The 18,957-nt window shown below is 36.2% G+C and overlaps 2 protein-coding genes across 4 annotated transcripts in view; one reads left to right on the top strand and one right to left on the bottom strand.

Annotated features, from left to right (window-relative positions):
- PAICS (phosphoribosylaminoimidazole carboxylase and phosphoribosylaminoimidazolesuccinocarboxamide synthase) overlaps nucleotides 1-943 on the bottom strand; it is a 35,346-nt gene extending 34,403 nt beyond the window's left edge. The window contains exons 1-2 of one of the 3 annotated variants that reach the window (XM_053703940.1): nucleotides 847-943; nucleotides 654-690 (exon numbers count right to left, since the gene is read on the bottom strand). In XM_053703940.1, coding sequence (XP_053559915.1) covers nucleotides 654-669 — 16 coding nt within the window. In that variant the 5' untranslated portion in view covers nucleotides 670-690; nucleotides 847-943. The other 2 variants (XM_053703939.1, XM_053703942.1) reach the window with 2 other exon arrangements.
- A 2,813-nt stretch (nucleotides 944-3,756) lies between these two features.
- AASDH (aminoadipate-semialdehyde dehydrogenase) overlaps nucleotides 3,757-18,957 on the top strand; it is a 269,559-nt gene continuing 254,358 nt past the window's right edge. Inside the window, exon 1 of the mRNA XM_053703943.1 lies at nucleotides 3,757-3,855. The gene's annotated coding sequence lies outside the window, so the exon portion shown is untranslated. The remainder of the gene's footprint in view (nucleotides 3,856-18,957) is intronic.

Consider the following 18,957-nt stretch of genomic DNA (forward strand, 5'->3'; position numbering starts at 1 on the left):
TAAAAACGAATTACTTAAAATGTTGAAAATGCACACTTAGTTTCAAAGCTGGTACTATTCTAAGAAATTGTATTGCTATAAATAACACAACAAAGATGCACCCAAGTTACCCACCTACACAAATCTAAGTGTATACACAATGCCAGTATTTGACGTGTATAGGAAACTTGGGTGTCAGAATTAAGTAGCCAGTAACTTTTTAAAAGCCTGAGGGAGTTCACTCAAACCTTAAAGCTAGAAATATAGTTTGTAAGACTCTATTTGCATTTTGATGAATGACCTATGGTTTACATGATGCCAGATATGATCGGATGTTAGCTGATATTTATTTACAAATGGTAACAATGGAATATAAAAAGTCAGTTAAAACAGTAAGGTGTTAAATAACAAGGACCCCATCTTCAGCGAACGTGAAGCTGATCAGAAGCAAACAGCTTACAGGTTTAAAAGTGGAAAGGACCAAAAGCAAAGTCATACTAGTATAGAAACATAACAAGCGACAGCGACTACCTCGGTGCCCCACACCATCCTGTCCTGAAACACGTGTTGGTACAGCGTGCACTGATTGCCCCTAGGCTATGAGATTACAAAAAAAAAAAAACTACAGCAGCCAATGAGTTAAGCATAAAACACCACGAAAAAAACAAACACACCTGCGGAGGACTCCATCTTTGTGCTGCAACCGTGAACCTAAATATAAAAAGAGATATAATTAGACGTGCGACATAAGAATAATACACCCACACAGTCTGCAGGCCGGTACAAGTGAGAGAGTGTTCGCAGCTACACCGGCATCTAAAAATAAACGTTACCGTCACCTTAGTGCCCGAGCACAAGAATACACACCCGTAGTGGGTTTTAACTCCTGCGGGGGAAAAAAGCGGTGAGCAAAAAATTCTAGAAAATGTTCCAAAAAGCAGGCCCGTCAGACACGCCCCCTGTGTCTTAACCAATGAAAGCGCTGTTGTCTTTGTTATCAGACGGACTATTAGTTTTGTAGGAAACATAGATAGATACGATACGATAGCCGACTTACACATACTAGAGACATTACTAAACATCATACACCTGTGCAATGACATTTACACAATCACATACTTGTTAGCCACATATCTCCCAACAATCTGTGCTCTAATGATATGATATGTATTGTGGACAAGGTGGTTTGGCTTTTGGCAATGTTAGTCAGGATATGAGTGTTTCAGAGGGAATTGATTGGATGTCCTATATTTCCTTTATTAATCGTTTTATCAAAACCAGATGGTGACAGAGCTCTTAGCCTGTGGCAATCCCTCAAAATGCGTTAGAAGCACAGGAGTCATATTAATACTAGATTACAAGGGTAATGGTAGTCACATAGGATTCATTATTCTTGGGATCTTCTGGTTAATGCTTAGAGATTTAAAGATGGACTGGGGGTATCTTAACTAGGGTCGCCATATTTTGCCTGTACATTTCTAGGACCTTTTTCTACTGGGTTCTGCATCTCCCAAATTTTCCAGGATGGCATGTTTATTATAAATTATATATACATGGGAATTTATTCCAAAAAATAAAAAGTGTCCAACAATTTGATGTCTGTGATCTTGTACCAGCTGTGCCTAGGGGGTACCACACTAGAAGTTGATCAGCTGTGCCTAAGTGCCAATTAAATACAATGTAAGAAATTATTATATATATTACATTTTATTTAATTTGCAACTGTGCATACTAAGAACACATGGACACTTTTTATTTTTTGGAATAAAAGTGATTACGCGGAGGAGCGCAATGCCCATGTATATATAATTTATAAAATAAATGCCCAGTAGCTGCAGTTTGTGGCAGGTTTAATATATATATATATATAAAAAGGCGTTTGTAGACGCATGCGCTCTAACAAGTGTCCAACTATCTGATGGCTATGTTGTTAGCACGAGCGGCCGCACTAACAACATAGAATCTGATGGGTTGTGACAGAGGAGTGCATGCGCAGTGAGTATTTTTGATTAGACAGCTGACAGAACGTCACTTCCGTTTGCTGATCTGATAGGTTTGCTATTCTGTTAGAACATGAGGCCTCTGCAGAAAGCTTTATCTTAGCCTGATGTCATAAAACCTCTAGGCTGGCTTACTATAAAGTGAAAAGACTATATAACAGAGAGTCAGATTTGCTCATGCTCAGAATAAAGTTTAGAAATTCTCATTGTAGCCCCTTCCCCCAGTGTGTTAAGAGTGGAGAACTTTTAAAACCAAAGTGCTAATTTGCAAGAAAACAGGTAAGTTGTTTGCTGTTTTTTTTGCACAATCTTTCTTTTTATGTTTACTTCTATATTTGTTTTACCAAAGGAGCACTGTTTAATATCCCTTTAACCTTTGATTTTTTTCTTTCCTAAATTCATAATTTTGCACTTTGTGGTGTTAAACTTTAGATTCTAGTGATTTCTCCAGTTCTATTTTTTTCTATCACTTCTCATTTGGTCATATATATATATATATATATATATATATATATATATATATATATATATATATATATATATATATATATATATATATATATATATATAATGTCCAAAGAAGGTTAAGCACATCAAACAATTTTTCCAGCAGCCAGGGTGCACTTTAAAATGTATACAAAAAGTCCAGCAGAAAAGGTACTCACTGTTCACATAAAATTTAACTTTTAATAAATATGCAAAGATTTAAAAAGACATAAAGTTTTGGTGTTTACAAAACACCTTTGTCAAATGTCAGCAATACAAAATATCCTTGGTATCCCAAAAACTCACCTATCTTACCCAACAAATACACTCCCTTATATACCAGCAAACAAACCTATTTGCGCTCCTGTGTCTGATTCACTGCTCACGTGGTGACGTAATGACGTCATCATGCTGCGTGTTCCCATGTTGAAACATCAACCAATCACGCTATTGTTAGTTGTCATGGCAACATAAATACAAAGACACTAAAGACATTACCACTTTAGACACTGTGAGGCTAACTTATAATCCATGATCTATAGCGTCTTAAAGCAGATAGGTACCCACCTCAGCCTATTAAACTATAGCTCTCAGATAAAAATGTATATCGTAGTCCTGGCTAGTTATATTGCGAACGGTTACCATGGAAACCGGCATAGTGTGTCACCTGACCCATACACAAATGGGCTCGATAAAATCTATAATCAACAGCACTATTTTTATAAAGGTCGATATCAGCATAGGTATATTGACACTGCACTGAACCTCCTAGCTATATCCGCTGTGCTCACGTAACCCTGTGTTATAATGCTGGCCAATCATATGGTGAGCGGTTGTCATGGAAACACATAAGAATACATAAAAATATAATGCTGTTCTAGCTATTGTGGGATTGATATGCAGATCATAATTGATATCTGCATTAGACCCCTACATGTGTCGGTCATGTTTACATATATTGTGGCACTCAGATGTTAATATGGGGTGTAGTGCTGGGGTGTAAATCTTTGCATATTTATTAAAAGTAAATTTTTATGTGAACAGTGAGTGCCTTTTCTGCTGGACTTTTTGTATACATTTTAAAGTGCACCCTGGCTGCTGGAAAAATAGTTTGATGTGCTTAACCTTCTTTGGACATTATGTGGTTTATTTGGAATAAGCACTCCACTTTTTGTAACTAACATTTTGGAATACCATTTGAAATTACAACCAAACTACCAATTGCACACCATTTATACTTCTTTTTGCTTTTAAACTGCACAGACTATTGTGGCTATGGCTTCTACAGCAGTAGATATGGGTAACCTATTTATGGATGAGGACTTCAATACTGAACCCTTTGTATTTACAGATGAAGATGCTGACCGGATTCGTGTGACTGATGACCTAAGTGAGTTGAGGGGTGACCCCCTATCAATGTTTATTATAAACTGCTTAATTTGCACAAGAAAGAAATTGACTACCATCTGCATGCAGTTTATTTGTCAGGATATCACCGTAAAAAATATATAACTAGAGGTTTCAGATTTAAGAACATCCCCACATTAGGCAGACAAAACATGGAGTTCTGTAGGAAGTGGTGCTCAATACTCAATAAATGCTCATATGACCTAATGTTATTAGTTATAGAGGAAGTCTCTAGACTTGAACAAAAGATTAAAGTAGAACTTGAGGCCACTAAAGCACAGAGCTACCATGTTTTAGTTGAGGATAAAACCCAGGAGTGGGTGGGTAAACTTGAGACCATGGTTGCTAAATACAGAGGAGAGTTGGTTGCATTTAAAAATAAGAAACTGAATACAGTTGAAAGTGATTATAGGGATAGGCGCCTATATAGATGGCTTTATGGCAAGGAGAACACCTCTAATAGATATAAGCGTAGAAATGTAAGGACCCGTAAAAATCTGAGCCTAGTGGACACTAGTGGTGATTCATCAGACAATGATAAAAATATTGTAGACACTAATGACAGTGGCGACAAACAAACATCTAGTCAGGCACAGTCTTTTTCTGGGGTAACCAGATCAGCGGCGAACCCGCCGCTGGCGGTAAGTTCAAAAGATCAAGACGCACGCACATCAGGCGAGGTAGACGCAAACCGCAGGAGACAACACAAAAAGAAGTAAACATTATATATCATTTGAGCAGTCGCTCTTTAAGCGATGTGGAAACTTCGGTTTTAAATCGAGGTCTATCATTTATACCTACACCTAGATGTGACAAGTTTAACTCTATTGTAGATATCCACAGATTACAGCGATAGCTCAAATTAAAGGATCATTTTAAGAATGAACCCAATATGCCTGCAATTAAATTTAAGAAGCCCTCATCATTTGAACCCACATACACGCATCCTTCTATCAGGAATTTCACAAGGATGTTATGTAATGATATCTCTAATGAAGCCCCCTTTCCTGTTTACCCAAATTTGAATTTAGAAGAGAAGAAGGCCATTAAAACACTAAGTAATGATAACAGCATTGTTATCCGCCCGGCGGATAAGGGCGGGTCCATAGTCGTGCAAGACTATGTGGACTATAGGGCAGAGGCCTATAGGCAGCTCTCTGATTCAAACACCTATGTCAAGTTGAAGGGGAACCTGAGTAAGATATTTAAAAAGCACATTGATGAATGCCTCAACAGGGGCTATGAAGCAGGTCTACTATCAGAGCAAGAGATTGAGTTTTTGATAAATGATCACCCTAAAACACCAGTACTATATCTGCTACCAAAAGTGCATAAGACTCTCACTAATCCCCCTGGCAGACCTATAATGTCTGCCAGGGAGTCCCTATTGTCTAATTTAGCCATCTATGTAGACCATTATCTCCAACCGGTGGTAAAGGGAACTCCAGCATACCTGCAGGATTCACCCAGTTTATTAAATATATTAAGAGGTTATACTATGCTTGAGCATGATGATATCCTTGTCACCATGGATGTGGACAGCCTATACACCTCCATTCTTCATGGGGGGGGGGTGTTGCGGCTGTCAGGTCCATGGTGACGGGGAATCCACTGTATGAGGGCCCTCCAAATGAGTATTTATGCGAGTTTCTCACTCTGTGTTTAGAGAAAAACTTCTTTAAATTTGAGAATGGTTATTTTTTTGCAGGTGTCAGGGACAGCCATGGGTTCAAACATGGCACCCACATATGCCAATCTATATATGGCATGGTATGAACAGACAGCCATGAAACCATTTACTCACCCCCATATCAGGTACTATGTACGTTACATAGATGATGTGTTTCTGGTATGGGGAGGGAATAAAGATGAGTTGGAAAAGTGGGTGGCATGTTTGAACACCATGGACTGTCCCATTCGCTTTAAATTGGAATATAGTGATGAGGCTGTACATTTTTTAGATCTGAACATCTACAAGATTATGACTGAGGATGGATGCTCCTTTGGAACTTCGTTATATACAAAGCCAACCGACCGCAATTCTCTGTTAGAGGCCAGGAGCTTCCACCCCAGCCATCAAAAAGTAGGGATTGTCACCTCTCAACTTATGCGGGTTATTCGTAACAATAGTGAGGTATCCACTATGATTAAGCAGTTGACAGTGATGGAAGACAAATTGGTAGCCAGAGGCTATGACAAAAGGATGGTCCGCAAGATCAAGGATGAATTGATGCATGATCCGAATAAGAGGGGATGTGAAAAAACCAGCTTGGAAACTGAACAGCTGAACTTTGTCACCACATATACTCCAAGCAGCAGTATGCTTAGGAGGTCGGCGCATGGAAATTCTGGGAACTGATCCGACTCTCCCCTTTCAAAGGATGCAGCCACCCAGGATGGTGTATCGCAGGGCGGAGAACCTAAGTGATCTATTGGTGAAGACCGATCCGGTTAAGTGCTATCAAAAGGATACCTGGCTAAAGACGTCCAAACCAGGATGCTACACATGTGGAAGTTGTGTTACATTAGTAGGAAAGATTATCCACCAGCGCTAACTAATATGGACCTATAGCTCCTAATACCAATGGGTCCCTAGTTACCCATAAGAAAAATGCTAAGATAAAATGGTTTTGGTAGGAGCGCCAAGGGAGGCTGGGTCAGGTTTTGAGTTGAACTCAAACGTCACTACGGTCCAGTAATGAATATTCTAAAGAAGTTATATTGTAGATGAAAACCTAATAACAGGTAGGATTACCTGAGGATTGTGTCTATACAAATTTATTACACATATATTAGATTCAAATCACATAAGGAATTAAAAATTAAACATTAGACATGATAGATATAAAAGACATGGATCCATGTTAACATGTACACATAAAAATAACAATAAATTGCTAAAAGTTATCTAGAGAACTACAACAGATATCTTGATATTGACTAAAAGTGATTGGACTCTTAGATACAAGGTAGTGTTAAATGAGAACACTCCAAGTCCTGATTTCTAGTAATTAGTGGATCCTAGGGGATTCCTCAAAAAATTACAATATATACAACAATGGATACAATAAAAATACAAATGCAATATAAAACAAATTTGAATCAAATGTTCTGTGTGGGTATGAATAATATCAATATCCGTTAGTCCATTTTGGTCCCAAACAGACAGTCAAACGATAAAGTGGTGTAAATATCCAGTGAGATGTGAAGCAAATCCTAGTTCAAATTTTGAAAAAATTGTGAAAAATTATGAAAAATTGGAGGTGAAAAATCAAAAGTACAAATCCAAAAAATACAATTCCAAAAATTACAAAAAGTTAATTAAAAAGTATTTTGAAAAAAGTGAAGTAGTCACAAATCCACTATAGTGGTATAGTGCTTCCAGACTTGGTGCAAAACCTTGTGGGTAATCAAACAATCCTTGAAGGGAATCGATATAAAATCAGTAAAAAGTAAAAAATAATAATAATGATAATATCCTAAAAACCTGTGAAAAAAAAGAGATACAACATAGAGTAGTATTGCATATGATAAATTTAAAACAATGAAAAGTATCTCACCATATAAGCCAACGCGTTTCGGCCCACTTGTGGGGCATTTCTCAAGACTCAGTGGATTTATGACTACTTCACTTTTTTCAAAATACTTTTTAATTAACTTTTTGGAATTGTATTTTTTGGATTTGTACTTTTGATTTTTCACCTCCAATTTTTCATAATTTTTCACAATTTTTTCAAAATTTGAACTAGGATTTGCTTCACATCTCACTGGATATTTACACCACTTTATCGTTTGACTGTCTGTTTGGGACCAAAATGGACTAACGGATATTGATATTATTCATACCCACACAGAACATTTGATTCAAATTTGTTTTATATTGCATTTGTATTTTTATTGTATCCATTGTTGTATATATTGTAATTTTTTGAGGAATCCCCTAGGATCCACTAATTACTAGAAATCAGGACTTGGAGTGTTCTCATTTAACACTACCTTGTATCTAAGAGTCCAATCACTTTTAGTCAATATCAAGATATCTGTTGTAGTTCTCTAGATAACTTTTAGCAATTTATTGTTATTTTTATGTGTACATGTTAACATGGATCCATGTCTTTTATATCTATCATGTCTAATGTTTAATTTTTAATTCCTTATGTGATTTGAATCTAATATATGTGTAATAAATTTGTATAGACACAATCCTCAGGTAATCCTACCTGTTATTAGGTTTTCATCTACAATATAACTTCTTTAGAATATTCATTACTGGACCCTAGTGACGTTTGAGTTCAACTCAAAACCTGACCCAGCCTCCCTTGGGGCTCCTACCAAAACCATTTTATCTTAGAAGTTGTGTTACATGCAACACCATGTTGAGGGGCCAGACGTTCCAACACCCGCATACCAACAAGCAATACACCATCCGATACAGATTAACGTGCACCAGCACATATGTCATTTATATGTTGATCTGTCCGTGCTCCTTGGTCTACATTGGCATAACCATAACGAGCTTCCGAGACCGTATGGCGAAGCATCGCTGCGCAATACGTGAGGCACTGAGACAAAGTCATTCGGAGCAACCTGTTGCCCGACATTTTGCCGAACACAACCACTGTCTATCCAGCCTTAGATCTATGGTAATTGACCACGTACCACCACTGAGAAGAGGTGGTGACAGAGATACTAGGCTGTTACAAGTGGAAACATGCTTGATACATTGGTTCCTGAAGGATTTAATACTGTCCTTGACTTCGAACCGTTCTACACAAAATAATGCCACATTGGAATCTACCAGCTACTGTTGTATGCACTGTCACCCGAGACTATTCACATGGATTTTCATCCTAGTGGGTACCCACGGGTTTCTATGCATACTTCAAGAGGCATGGAGGGGAAGGTTACCTTGACAGATGAGGTCTAGCGGAATCTGTTCTACCAGCTAAGTTTGTACCATTAAATATGGATAAAAAGTGTATAGATAATTTTGGCATGATTCTCCATTTCACTGCTGTTGATTCATGCCACATAGTTTTTCTAAGTCACACATATCACTGAATATGATAATGTTTTTATCTCTATTTTGCGCTGCTGTGCCATTATTTATGCTCAGGATTTACACCACTTTTGACACTGATGCACTGACACTTGTTTATAATTAGTGTGGTAATTTATTGTGATCTAGGAGCCAGCTCTTATACTAACAAGGAGACATGATTTAGTGATCCCTAAAATAATTGAGTATGTTATAGTTGGCCAGCACTACACCCCATATTAACATCTGAGTGCCACAATATATGTAAACATGACCGACACATGACCGACACATGTAAGGGTCTAATGCAGATATCAATTATGATCTGCATATCAATCCCACAATAGCTAGAACAGCATTATATTTTTATGTATTCTTATGTGTTTCCATGACAACCGCTCACCATATATATATATATATATATATATATATATATATATATATATATATATATATAAACAAACAGATTTGAGCGATGCACTCTGCCTTACCCGCTTCCTGTATTCACGGCACTATGGAGCGTGGGATGACGTCCCACGCTGAGATATGGATACACCAGCCAGAACACAGCGTCTCAAGCGCTGTAAAGGTACACAAAGTTCAAAAGAAAGATGTCCTGGATATTGTGTGTTCCATAAAACACATCTTTATTAGGCAATCCACAATAAAAACATGTAAATGCACAGTCAGTACATAAATAGTAGCCTCCGCGGCAGACAGGCAAAGGAGACTGCTGAGTTAGACTGCAGCAGACATGTTTCGTGCCTTCCGGCACTTGTTCACTGCTCACAGGTAACCCAATCATGTCACCTTAAATAAGCATTTCACTTAAAGGTATATACATACATTAATATAGTCTCCATTACAGCCTGTATTGTATGCTCACTAACTAGTAGCTACCATCACTTAATTGTTAGTGTGCCATATATTAAACTTTTTTCTATAAACTTTATTAGTATTGTCAAGGTATATGTAAGGTTAATAAATATATATATTTTAAGGTTAATAAATATATATGTTTAATCAAATATCTGACTGATCAGGAGAAAATGATTTATTCCTTTCAGACAAACTGACTTCACTCATGTTCAGCTCTCCCCCCATTTAGTATGCAGACAGAATGTCTCCAAAGGTTTGACACTAAAACATTTGCTGCCTAGATGAAAATACAAACATGGTTTTGTGAAAATTTCAGCATTTTGATGCATAGATCAGGATACCTACTCATATATGGACTTCCTGCCAACAAAGGAGCTGAAAATTAGCACAAATTTGTTGAATGGCTCATACTGTGTGGCTGCTAACACTGAGATATACAAACGGACCCCATGTGGTGAGTAAAAGACGAAGAGTCTGGGAACTGAGTTAGAAGAAAGGGCAGTGGAGACCTTAGGATAACACAGAGAAAGCAAATGGCTCACAATGAAATTTTAAAACAACTATGTTATAGGCAAGTAAAATACATTTCAGCATTATAAGAAAATATATATATTTTTAATGGATATGTGACGGTCTTTTATATAAACACATTGTATTAATAGATAATTTCAGATCTACATGGGATATTTATATAGGAAATAAATTCAAAATTAGTATAGATTAAATAACCATTTTAATAATACCATATTTGAATTACATGTATATATAACATGTTTTCCTATTTTTCCAGATGAAGCCAAAAAGGTGACACACACGGGACGATACATAGGATGAAATAAGTCATATCATATGAATGTACAATAAATGTTTATGAAGTTTTAAATACATCTCTTAAAATATAGTGAGATGAATATATGGAAGTTACTTTGATGTGATGTGACTATGAAATATAAACTTTCTGTTAGGCTAAATGAAATATAAATTATTTTAATATAATGTTAGATATATTTGATGTTTCATATCAAAATGATCAGAAAATTCATTAAGATATAACTTATCCAAAACAAATATTGTGAATAGTTGTTGCAGTAAATTATGATAAAATGAATAACCATTTCATAGAAATACTGATTTTAAGTTTGTTAAAATGTTTAGAAATTGTATTGCTGCATTGTTTTGTGCTGTCTATTTGTAATGCTGCCACCCAGTGTTATGATGCGAGAATTGCAGCCATTAGATGATTGGTTGTTGCAAGGATGCATTTCCTTGACAACATACTTACCAAATAAACCAATCCATGTTCAGTTGCAAAGGGCCAATCCGAGGCAAGGTTTCCATTTGGGCGTTTCCAATTTCAGCAGTGAGGAGAACCCATATAAAGTTATTGCAAGAGAGAGAGAAGGGAGATGTCTGCTAAGCTAAACTTGTGACTGGTTCCTGTTGGGCGCGAAATACCATTTACTCAAAGCTAAGCTGAACTATTCTACGCATTGACTGCAAATTATACTTTTTGGTATTCTGAGGTGAAATTGGATCTGTTGAGAAACATTGGAAACTGGATATTGTCTGGTTTATTTGGTAACGTATACAAGGTTATTGGTAAGATAAGTTATATGCATAGTCACTACAGTTAAATTATAATAAGCAGATTTAAGGAAATAGTTTATATTTCAAATTAGCATTTCATAGCCTATGTATTGTTAAACTAATCCCAATCTTAAATTGTTTATCTATGCAACTATATAATAATAATTCAGAAGTGTATATTGTATTTTTGTTTAGATTTGTATCTAAATCAATATTGTATTAGGATAAATTGCAGTTAAATAGCATAATATATATATTATCCTATTGTTTATAAGCACTATTTAGAATTGTATTGCTTGGATGTTAAAGGTCTTAGTCCCATTGTGTTAACTAAATAAAAGGCTATTTGTAAATAAGGCTGGTTTGTGAAGGTATATTTTTCTGGGTTTTATAAGAAGGATAGCATATCTTAATAGTTGGTTTTAACGTATATAATATTGTGTCATATTCTTTTATTACAAATATATTTAAAAAATGTTCATGGATATTAACTAAATAAAAGAATTCAGATATTTATATTAATTGTATGGTTTCTAGTAGATGCATGTTGATTAAGGATTTCTATTGTATTAGGATAATTATTATTTGTATTGTGTTATAACCCTGCCATAAGCTGATATATTATTTGGAGAGCACTACTAAGATTTTCATAAATATACTAACAGTATTACACCACATCTATCTTTATGTGTAGCACTATTATAAGTGAGGTTACAGTAATTATAGCCTTAGCATAGTAGTAATTATACACTTTAGACACATAGATCAATGTCTCTCCTGAAATTTAAACCTTGGGGGATACTTGTGTTGAGGGTAAAGATCCAAAATATTTCCCTTGTATTTAGTTTGGTCTCTCTATCCCCTCCCCTTTTCCACAATGGTATGTGGTCTATGGCTTGGGGTCAGCATTGTGAAATTCTATGAAATGACGAGCAATGGGGGTGTCAGACTCTTCATCCTCAATTGATCTGATATGGGCCAAAAACCTGTCCTTTAGGGGTCTCTTTGTTCTCCCTACATACTGCTTAGAGCACCCCCTACAGGTCAGTTAATATATTACACGAGTTGTGTTGCAGTTCATGTAAAAATTAATGTTGTAGATCTTTTGTGTAAATGTGGACACAAAACTATCTCCCTCAGAGACATAGTTACAAGTTTGGCATACTTTTTTTCTACATTTATAGAAACCCTTTCTCTTTTTAAGCCAACAGCTATTGGGTTTGACTGAACAATCAGAGGGGGATATGAAATTACCAATTGATTTTCCTTTCCTTTTTTTTTTTTTAAATATATTTTTTATTGATTTTTCGAACAAAAAAGTATCATATCAGATCATATCAAGTCATATCATACATATAGCAAGATAACACAGATATTACAATTTAACCTAAAAAATGGAAAAACAATCAAAATAATCAAATGCCTGTGTACCTGTCCTGTCATTCATTCATGAATATTTCATAATAATCACAAATCAACTCAAACATGAATATTACATCCTAACATGTATCATAGATATTATCATATCTTATTAATTTTTAGAATGAAAAACAAGAAAAGAGAAAAAAGAAAAAAAAAACCTGCAGCAGCTTGATATCCTTATACTGATTTCACGTAGGATGCTCTTATCTGACCCTCCCTACAAACTAGACATGTCACCTGAATTTTCAGATTAGAATACTTTCCTAAGATATGATACACTAAAAACTATATATATTATCCAGTCATTATACCATACACATAAAACACTGAAAAGAAAAGAGAGAGAAAAAAGAGAAGAGAGAAAAAAAAAAAGAAAAAAAAAGGGGGAAGCCCCCCCCCCCCTTTATCTGTCAGTATTGATGGAATCATCTGTCCAATATCTGGGAAAACGCCCTGTGAGGATATTTTGAATAACAAAAATAGAAGTGCGGAATGGTTTGACCAATTGGATTTGAATAATGTTCGGGAGGGATTTGATTACTTCCTCCCATTTTGAGAAAAATACCTGTACCTGCTCTACGTTTAGATCCTGTATGTTATATTGTTCAATGGTGAGTTGCATGATGACTGCTTTCTTAAATTCAGAAAATTTTGGGGCATATGTCGCTTTCCACGTTTTGAGTATAAGATTGCGAGCAAGTATTATTAAAGTATTAATGAGTTTATATTCCTTGCCTCCTGGTGTATATCTTAGCAAGAGAACAATGTCTTGGGGCCCTATGCATATTCTTATATTTAGTATCCAATTGATCCAATAAATTATTTTAGACCAAAATTGATAAATCTTGGGGCATAACCATAGACAGTGCAGTATATCTGCCTTCTCTTTGTTACATCGAGTACAGGAGTAGATATTCGCGGACCACGTCGACCTTTTACTAGGAGTAATATAAACATTATATAATATTTTTATATGTGATTCACGCCATGCTGTTGGGACCCATGATTCGTTTATTGCTCTGATACTTCCCTGTACATCTGTTATAGATATATTTGGAAAATATCTTAGCCATGTCAGTTGTATATATGTGATTTGTTTTAAGTTACTATTCGTATTTAAGATACTATAGAAAGTTGCAATTGAAAATTTTCCTACTTGATATATTTTAATTCCGGCCGTTAAGGGGCCCAGAGACCAGTTTGGTTTAAATTCTTTTTGAATATCTGATAGATAGTGTCGGACCTGTAAATAGGCAAAGAAATCTTTACTATGTATTCCGTATTTGGAACAGATAGAATTAAATACATCAATCCTGCCATCTGGTAGGAGGAGTTGTTTAACATACTTTAATCCCTTTTCCTCCCAGCCCTGGAAGACTCGAGAGGCATGACCTGGCTGGAATTCTGGATTTCCCTGAATTGTTAACAATTCGGTTGCATGAGGATTAATCTGTATTTCAGCACAGAACTTCTGCCATGCACAAATAATATTCTTGAATGTAATTAAATTATTAACATTACAGGGTAATTTTTTGATTGGACAGTGCAGCAACGCATTCAGAGTAAATGGGGCTATAATATTGGACTCACACTGATATAGAGTTAAGTGTTCTTTTTGTGTCACCCAATCCACAGCAAACTTGATTAAAGAAACCCAATTATAACATTTAATATTAGGAAATGCTAATCCTGCTGCCATCTTATCACTCATTAGCCTGGTTAGGGCAATCCGCGATTTCCCCCCTTTCCAAATAAACTTGGCACACATAGAATTGAATTTTATAATATCCCTGTTTTTAAGCATTACAGGAATATTTTGCAAAAAGTATAGAATTTTGGGAAATATTATAGTTTTAATTAGCATGATACGTGGTATTAATGATATCGGGAGGCTAATCCAACTATCCAGTTGTTTCTGCATTTCCCCTAGGCAAGGTGAAATATTCATATCATACCAGTCTAGTGGGTTATTGGTTAGAACTATACCTAAGTAGGTAATATGTTTTGCTTCCTTAAAGGGGTGTTTTGTATACCTATTTATTGGTTTTGTTATCCACAATAATTCTGACTTATTGAAGTTGATTCTATAGCCCGAGATTGCGCCGAAAAGTTGCATACTCGATATAAGCTTAGGTAGATTAACTTCAAGGTTATTTAAGAAAACCAGCAGGTCATCTGCATATAATGATAGTATAAATTTTTGTCCCCCAATACTAATACCGTCTAGCTGCTCCCGTAGTAATATAGCTAATGGTTCAAGTGATATGTTAAAAAGCAAGGGGGACAATGGGCAACCTTGTCTGGTGCCTCTATGCAATGGGATAGAATCTGTAGTTGTATTGTTTACAATAAGGGCAGAGACTGGATTACTATATAATGACTGGATAAAATTATTGAAATGCCCTCCAAACCCGAATTTATCTATTGTCATGAACAAGTGACCCCAACCTATGTAGTCAAATGCTTTCTCTGCATCTAAAGAAAGAATAGCTGTATCCGCTCCCTTTTGATTTGTTGCTATTGGGTTATTCCAGAGGTAGTCCAGAATAATCATAATCTTCCTAAGGTTCTTAACTGGACTTCTCCCCTGCATAAAGCCGACTTGATTTTCATGTATAATACCTTTAATTACCGGCTGTAGTCTGCTAGCTATTATTGACGTTAGTAGCTTATAATCTGAATTTAGCAGTGAGATAGGTCTATAAGACTCTACTAGCTCTGGATCTTTATTTTTTTTAGAATTAACACAACGTTAGATGCAGTGAAATACCTGGAACATCTTATTTGTGAACTAAAGTATTTGTTAAACAACTGACACAATGTTGGGGTCACTTCCTCCTGTACGATTCTGTAAAACTCTGTGGGGAGGCAGTCTGGTCCAGGTGCTTTATTGAGTTTAGCCTGTTTAATAGCAAGCTTAATTTCTTGCTCTGTGATTGGCGAATTTAATTGCACCAACTCTTCTTGTGAGATTCTGGGTAGAGTTAGTTTAGACCAGAATGTCTCCTCATCTACATGGCTAGGGGATTCTGCATTATAAATTCCTTTAAAATAATTATAGAAGACTTTTTTAATCTCCTCTGTCTGGGTGTACCTAATCCCATTCCGCCTAATAGCGGCTATCGCATTACTAGATTTTGGTTTGGCAAGTCTAGCGAGATATTTGGCGGCCCTGCCGGTAAATCCTCTGTAAAGAGCTTTTTGTTTCAATCCTTCTTGTATACATCTTTGTTTAAGGAAAATATCCCATTTCGTTTTGGCTTGCCTATATCTATTCCAATTAGTACTTGATCTAGAGGCCACATAGGCATTATACATATTTCTTACTGTGTTCGAGAGTTGCAGTTCTTTTTGCTTAATTTTTTTTTTTAGTCTGCACATGTACGCCTTTACCTGCCCCCGGAGCACAGCCTTGGCGGCTTCCCAATATATTTCTGTGTTCTCCTGATGTTGCCCATTAAAGATTTGATATTCTATCCATTTACTTTTTAGAACATTTTGGAATTGGTTATTCATAGCTAAATATTTAGGGAAGAATAATGTATTACTACCCCCTTTTCTGAATACTTCACTAGAAAATTCCAGTGAGATGATTGCGTGATCTGATAATACAATATCTTTAATGTCAGCCTTACAATCAAGCCCCATTAGGGCCTCTGCCACTAAGAATAAATCAATCCTGGATAGGCTATGGTGACTTGGTGACATGCATGTATATGCCTTGATATCAGGATGTTGGATCCTCCATATGTCTCTCACCCCCAATTGGCTACATATTTTTTGGAATATCCGGGTCTTCCTATCACTCCTATATATATCCTTTCTACCAGTCCTGTCCATATTGGGAAGGGGTATGAGATTAAGATCCCCCACTATTATTAAATTTTTCCCCGAGTATTCAAATAGTTTATCTATGAGTCCATTCCAAAATTGAATATCTACTCCATTGGGCCCATACACGTTACAAATAATAAACAGGGTAGAGTTAATTTTGATTTTAAGTATTTGGAACCTGCCTCCGGGGTCTTCCTCCAGGCCTACTAGTTCATAAGCTAAATGTTTCTTAACTAAAATTGCCAAACCTTTCTTCCTATCCTCCCCCGCTATTGCAATAACATCCCCCACCCACTTCGCCTTTAGCTTTATTAATTCTGGTTCTTTTAGGTGGATTTCCTGCAGCATTACCAGATCAGGTTTATATAGACCTAGTTGTTTAATGATAGCTTTCCTCTTTATTGGGGAGGTTATTCCACCTACATTCCAGGAAAGTAAATTACAGGAATTCATGTCAGGGCCTTTTCTGGCAACTATGGGACTAAAAATGGGAATCCGGGTATCTCACAGACAGGACCAGAAGAAATATAGAAAAGGGGGGGAGGGAATGGGGGAAAAAAAAAAAAAAAAGAGGGGAAGAGAGAAAGAGAAGGGGAAAAAGGAAAACTTAGATGTACATTCACATATCATCCAAGGCATCAAGTACCTACTCTTCTGGATTCTAAAGATAACTCTGACCAGTTCTGAATATCTGGTATAGAGTCTTTTATCATTGAATACCATGCTCATTACAAAAAGCCTGCGCCTCTTTACTCGTATTTAAGATAGATTGTGTATCGCCCGTTATTACAACCAGCTTTGCCGGGTATATCATTTTAACATTATACGTCTGGATCGGTCTTCCAGATCCTCTACTCTACTCTGTAATTTGACAATTTTCTTGATATAGTCGGCATTATTGATTTCATCTATATTTAATTTATCCTCAATCGCAGATATTCTGGTCTCTGCTTCAATCAGCCTTGTAGAGAACTGTCTTACCTCTGCTACAAGGCCATTTATATCTTGCTTGATTTCTGCTTTCATAGTGTCTAGTTGTGGCGTGAAAACCTTAGCAATCTGTGTAACCAATTCCTGCATATCAAAATGTGCCTCATTTTGTATTTGTGATGTCTCTAAGACCTGGTCAGGACGTTTCGCCATTTTCTTTTCTCTTTGCTTAATGGGCATAGTAGGTGAGTTCCTGGTTACTGATATGAATTTGTCCATATACAGCAAGATTCTAGTATCCCTGCAGTATAGGCACGTGATACAAATATCAAATTGGATAATTGTGCAAAAAAAAAAAGTGTGCTTGTGTTTGTGCGTTATTGATTCTATAGTGAATTTATAGTTCTGTTTTAAGGACCCTAAGAGAAAAAAGAGAGAGAGAAGAAGTGCAGAGGAGAAGGAGAAGAGGGGAAGAGTATGTGAAAGTGCACAGAGGGGGAAGTGAGGAGTGGAGGTGACTACGTGTTCTGGATTTAGTAGAATTCAAGGTGAAAAGAGTGATGTGAGAGGGGAGAGAAGGAGAGGAAAATAGTGAGAAAAAATGCAAATCGTGAGAAATGGCCTATACCGTGGATACTATACTCAGGTGTCTAGGACTTAGGAATACTTATAACCCAGGGAGCTCTATGCCTGCCCCTTCCAATAGAATTCTCTCTATGTGCTTCAAAACTCTAGGCAGACAGCTATTGAGATCATTTACAATTCCTACTTCGCCCTAGATTAGTACAACAAAAACAATTGATATACTACTCTATTATCGTTAGACACTTCTATGCCCTATCATTTGAGTCAAGATCAGGAATTTTTTAAGTCAACGTTATCAGACACTTTTAGCTATAATAGAATATAAAGATATTTCATGCGCTTTCTATTGTCAGAATAATACACTCTAGGTACAAGATAGACCCTGCTTATCTCTAGCAAGGCCAACAGATTATTATGCTAAGTTATTGTTTTAACAACTTATATGCCTTATACTTATGCCAGTTCAACAGATTTTTCTCCTTTTTCCTTAACTCTATGGTAAGAGACAGTTTCAGCTGGACACAAATAATACCTTAACTATATCAGAGACAGATACTATGCAATTGTCCCAATGTCCGTCTAGTAATATAGAGTCAGTTCAAAGAGGCCTCTTTACATATGTGATATGCATGCTAAATCAAGAACAAAAGAGAAAAAAAAATACAGCTATAGAGAAGGCCAATACTTTACTTTATGGATGTTTAGCCAAGCCTCCACTTAATTACCCTTGGATATATCGCCTCCAGTGTTTTGGCCGTTTGTCCAGAAAAAAAAAGAAGAGAGCTGTACCTTGTCTTGTGTAGTCCGATC

Source organism: Bombina bombina, chromosome 2, assembly GCF_027579735.1.
Source record: "Bombina bombina isolate aBomBom1 chromosome 2, aBomBom1.pri, whole genome shotgun sequence".
In the NCBI taxonomy this organism is placed as follows: domain Eukaryota; kingdom Metazoa; phylum Chordata; class Amphibia; order Anura; family Bombinatoridae; genus Bombina; species Bombina bombina.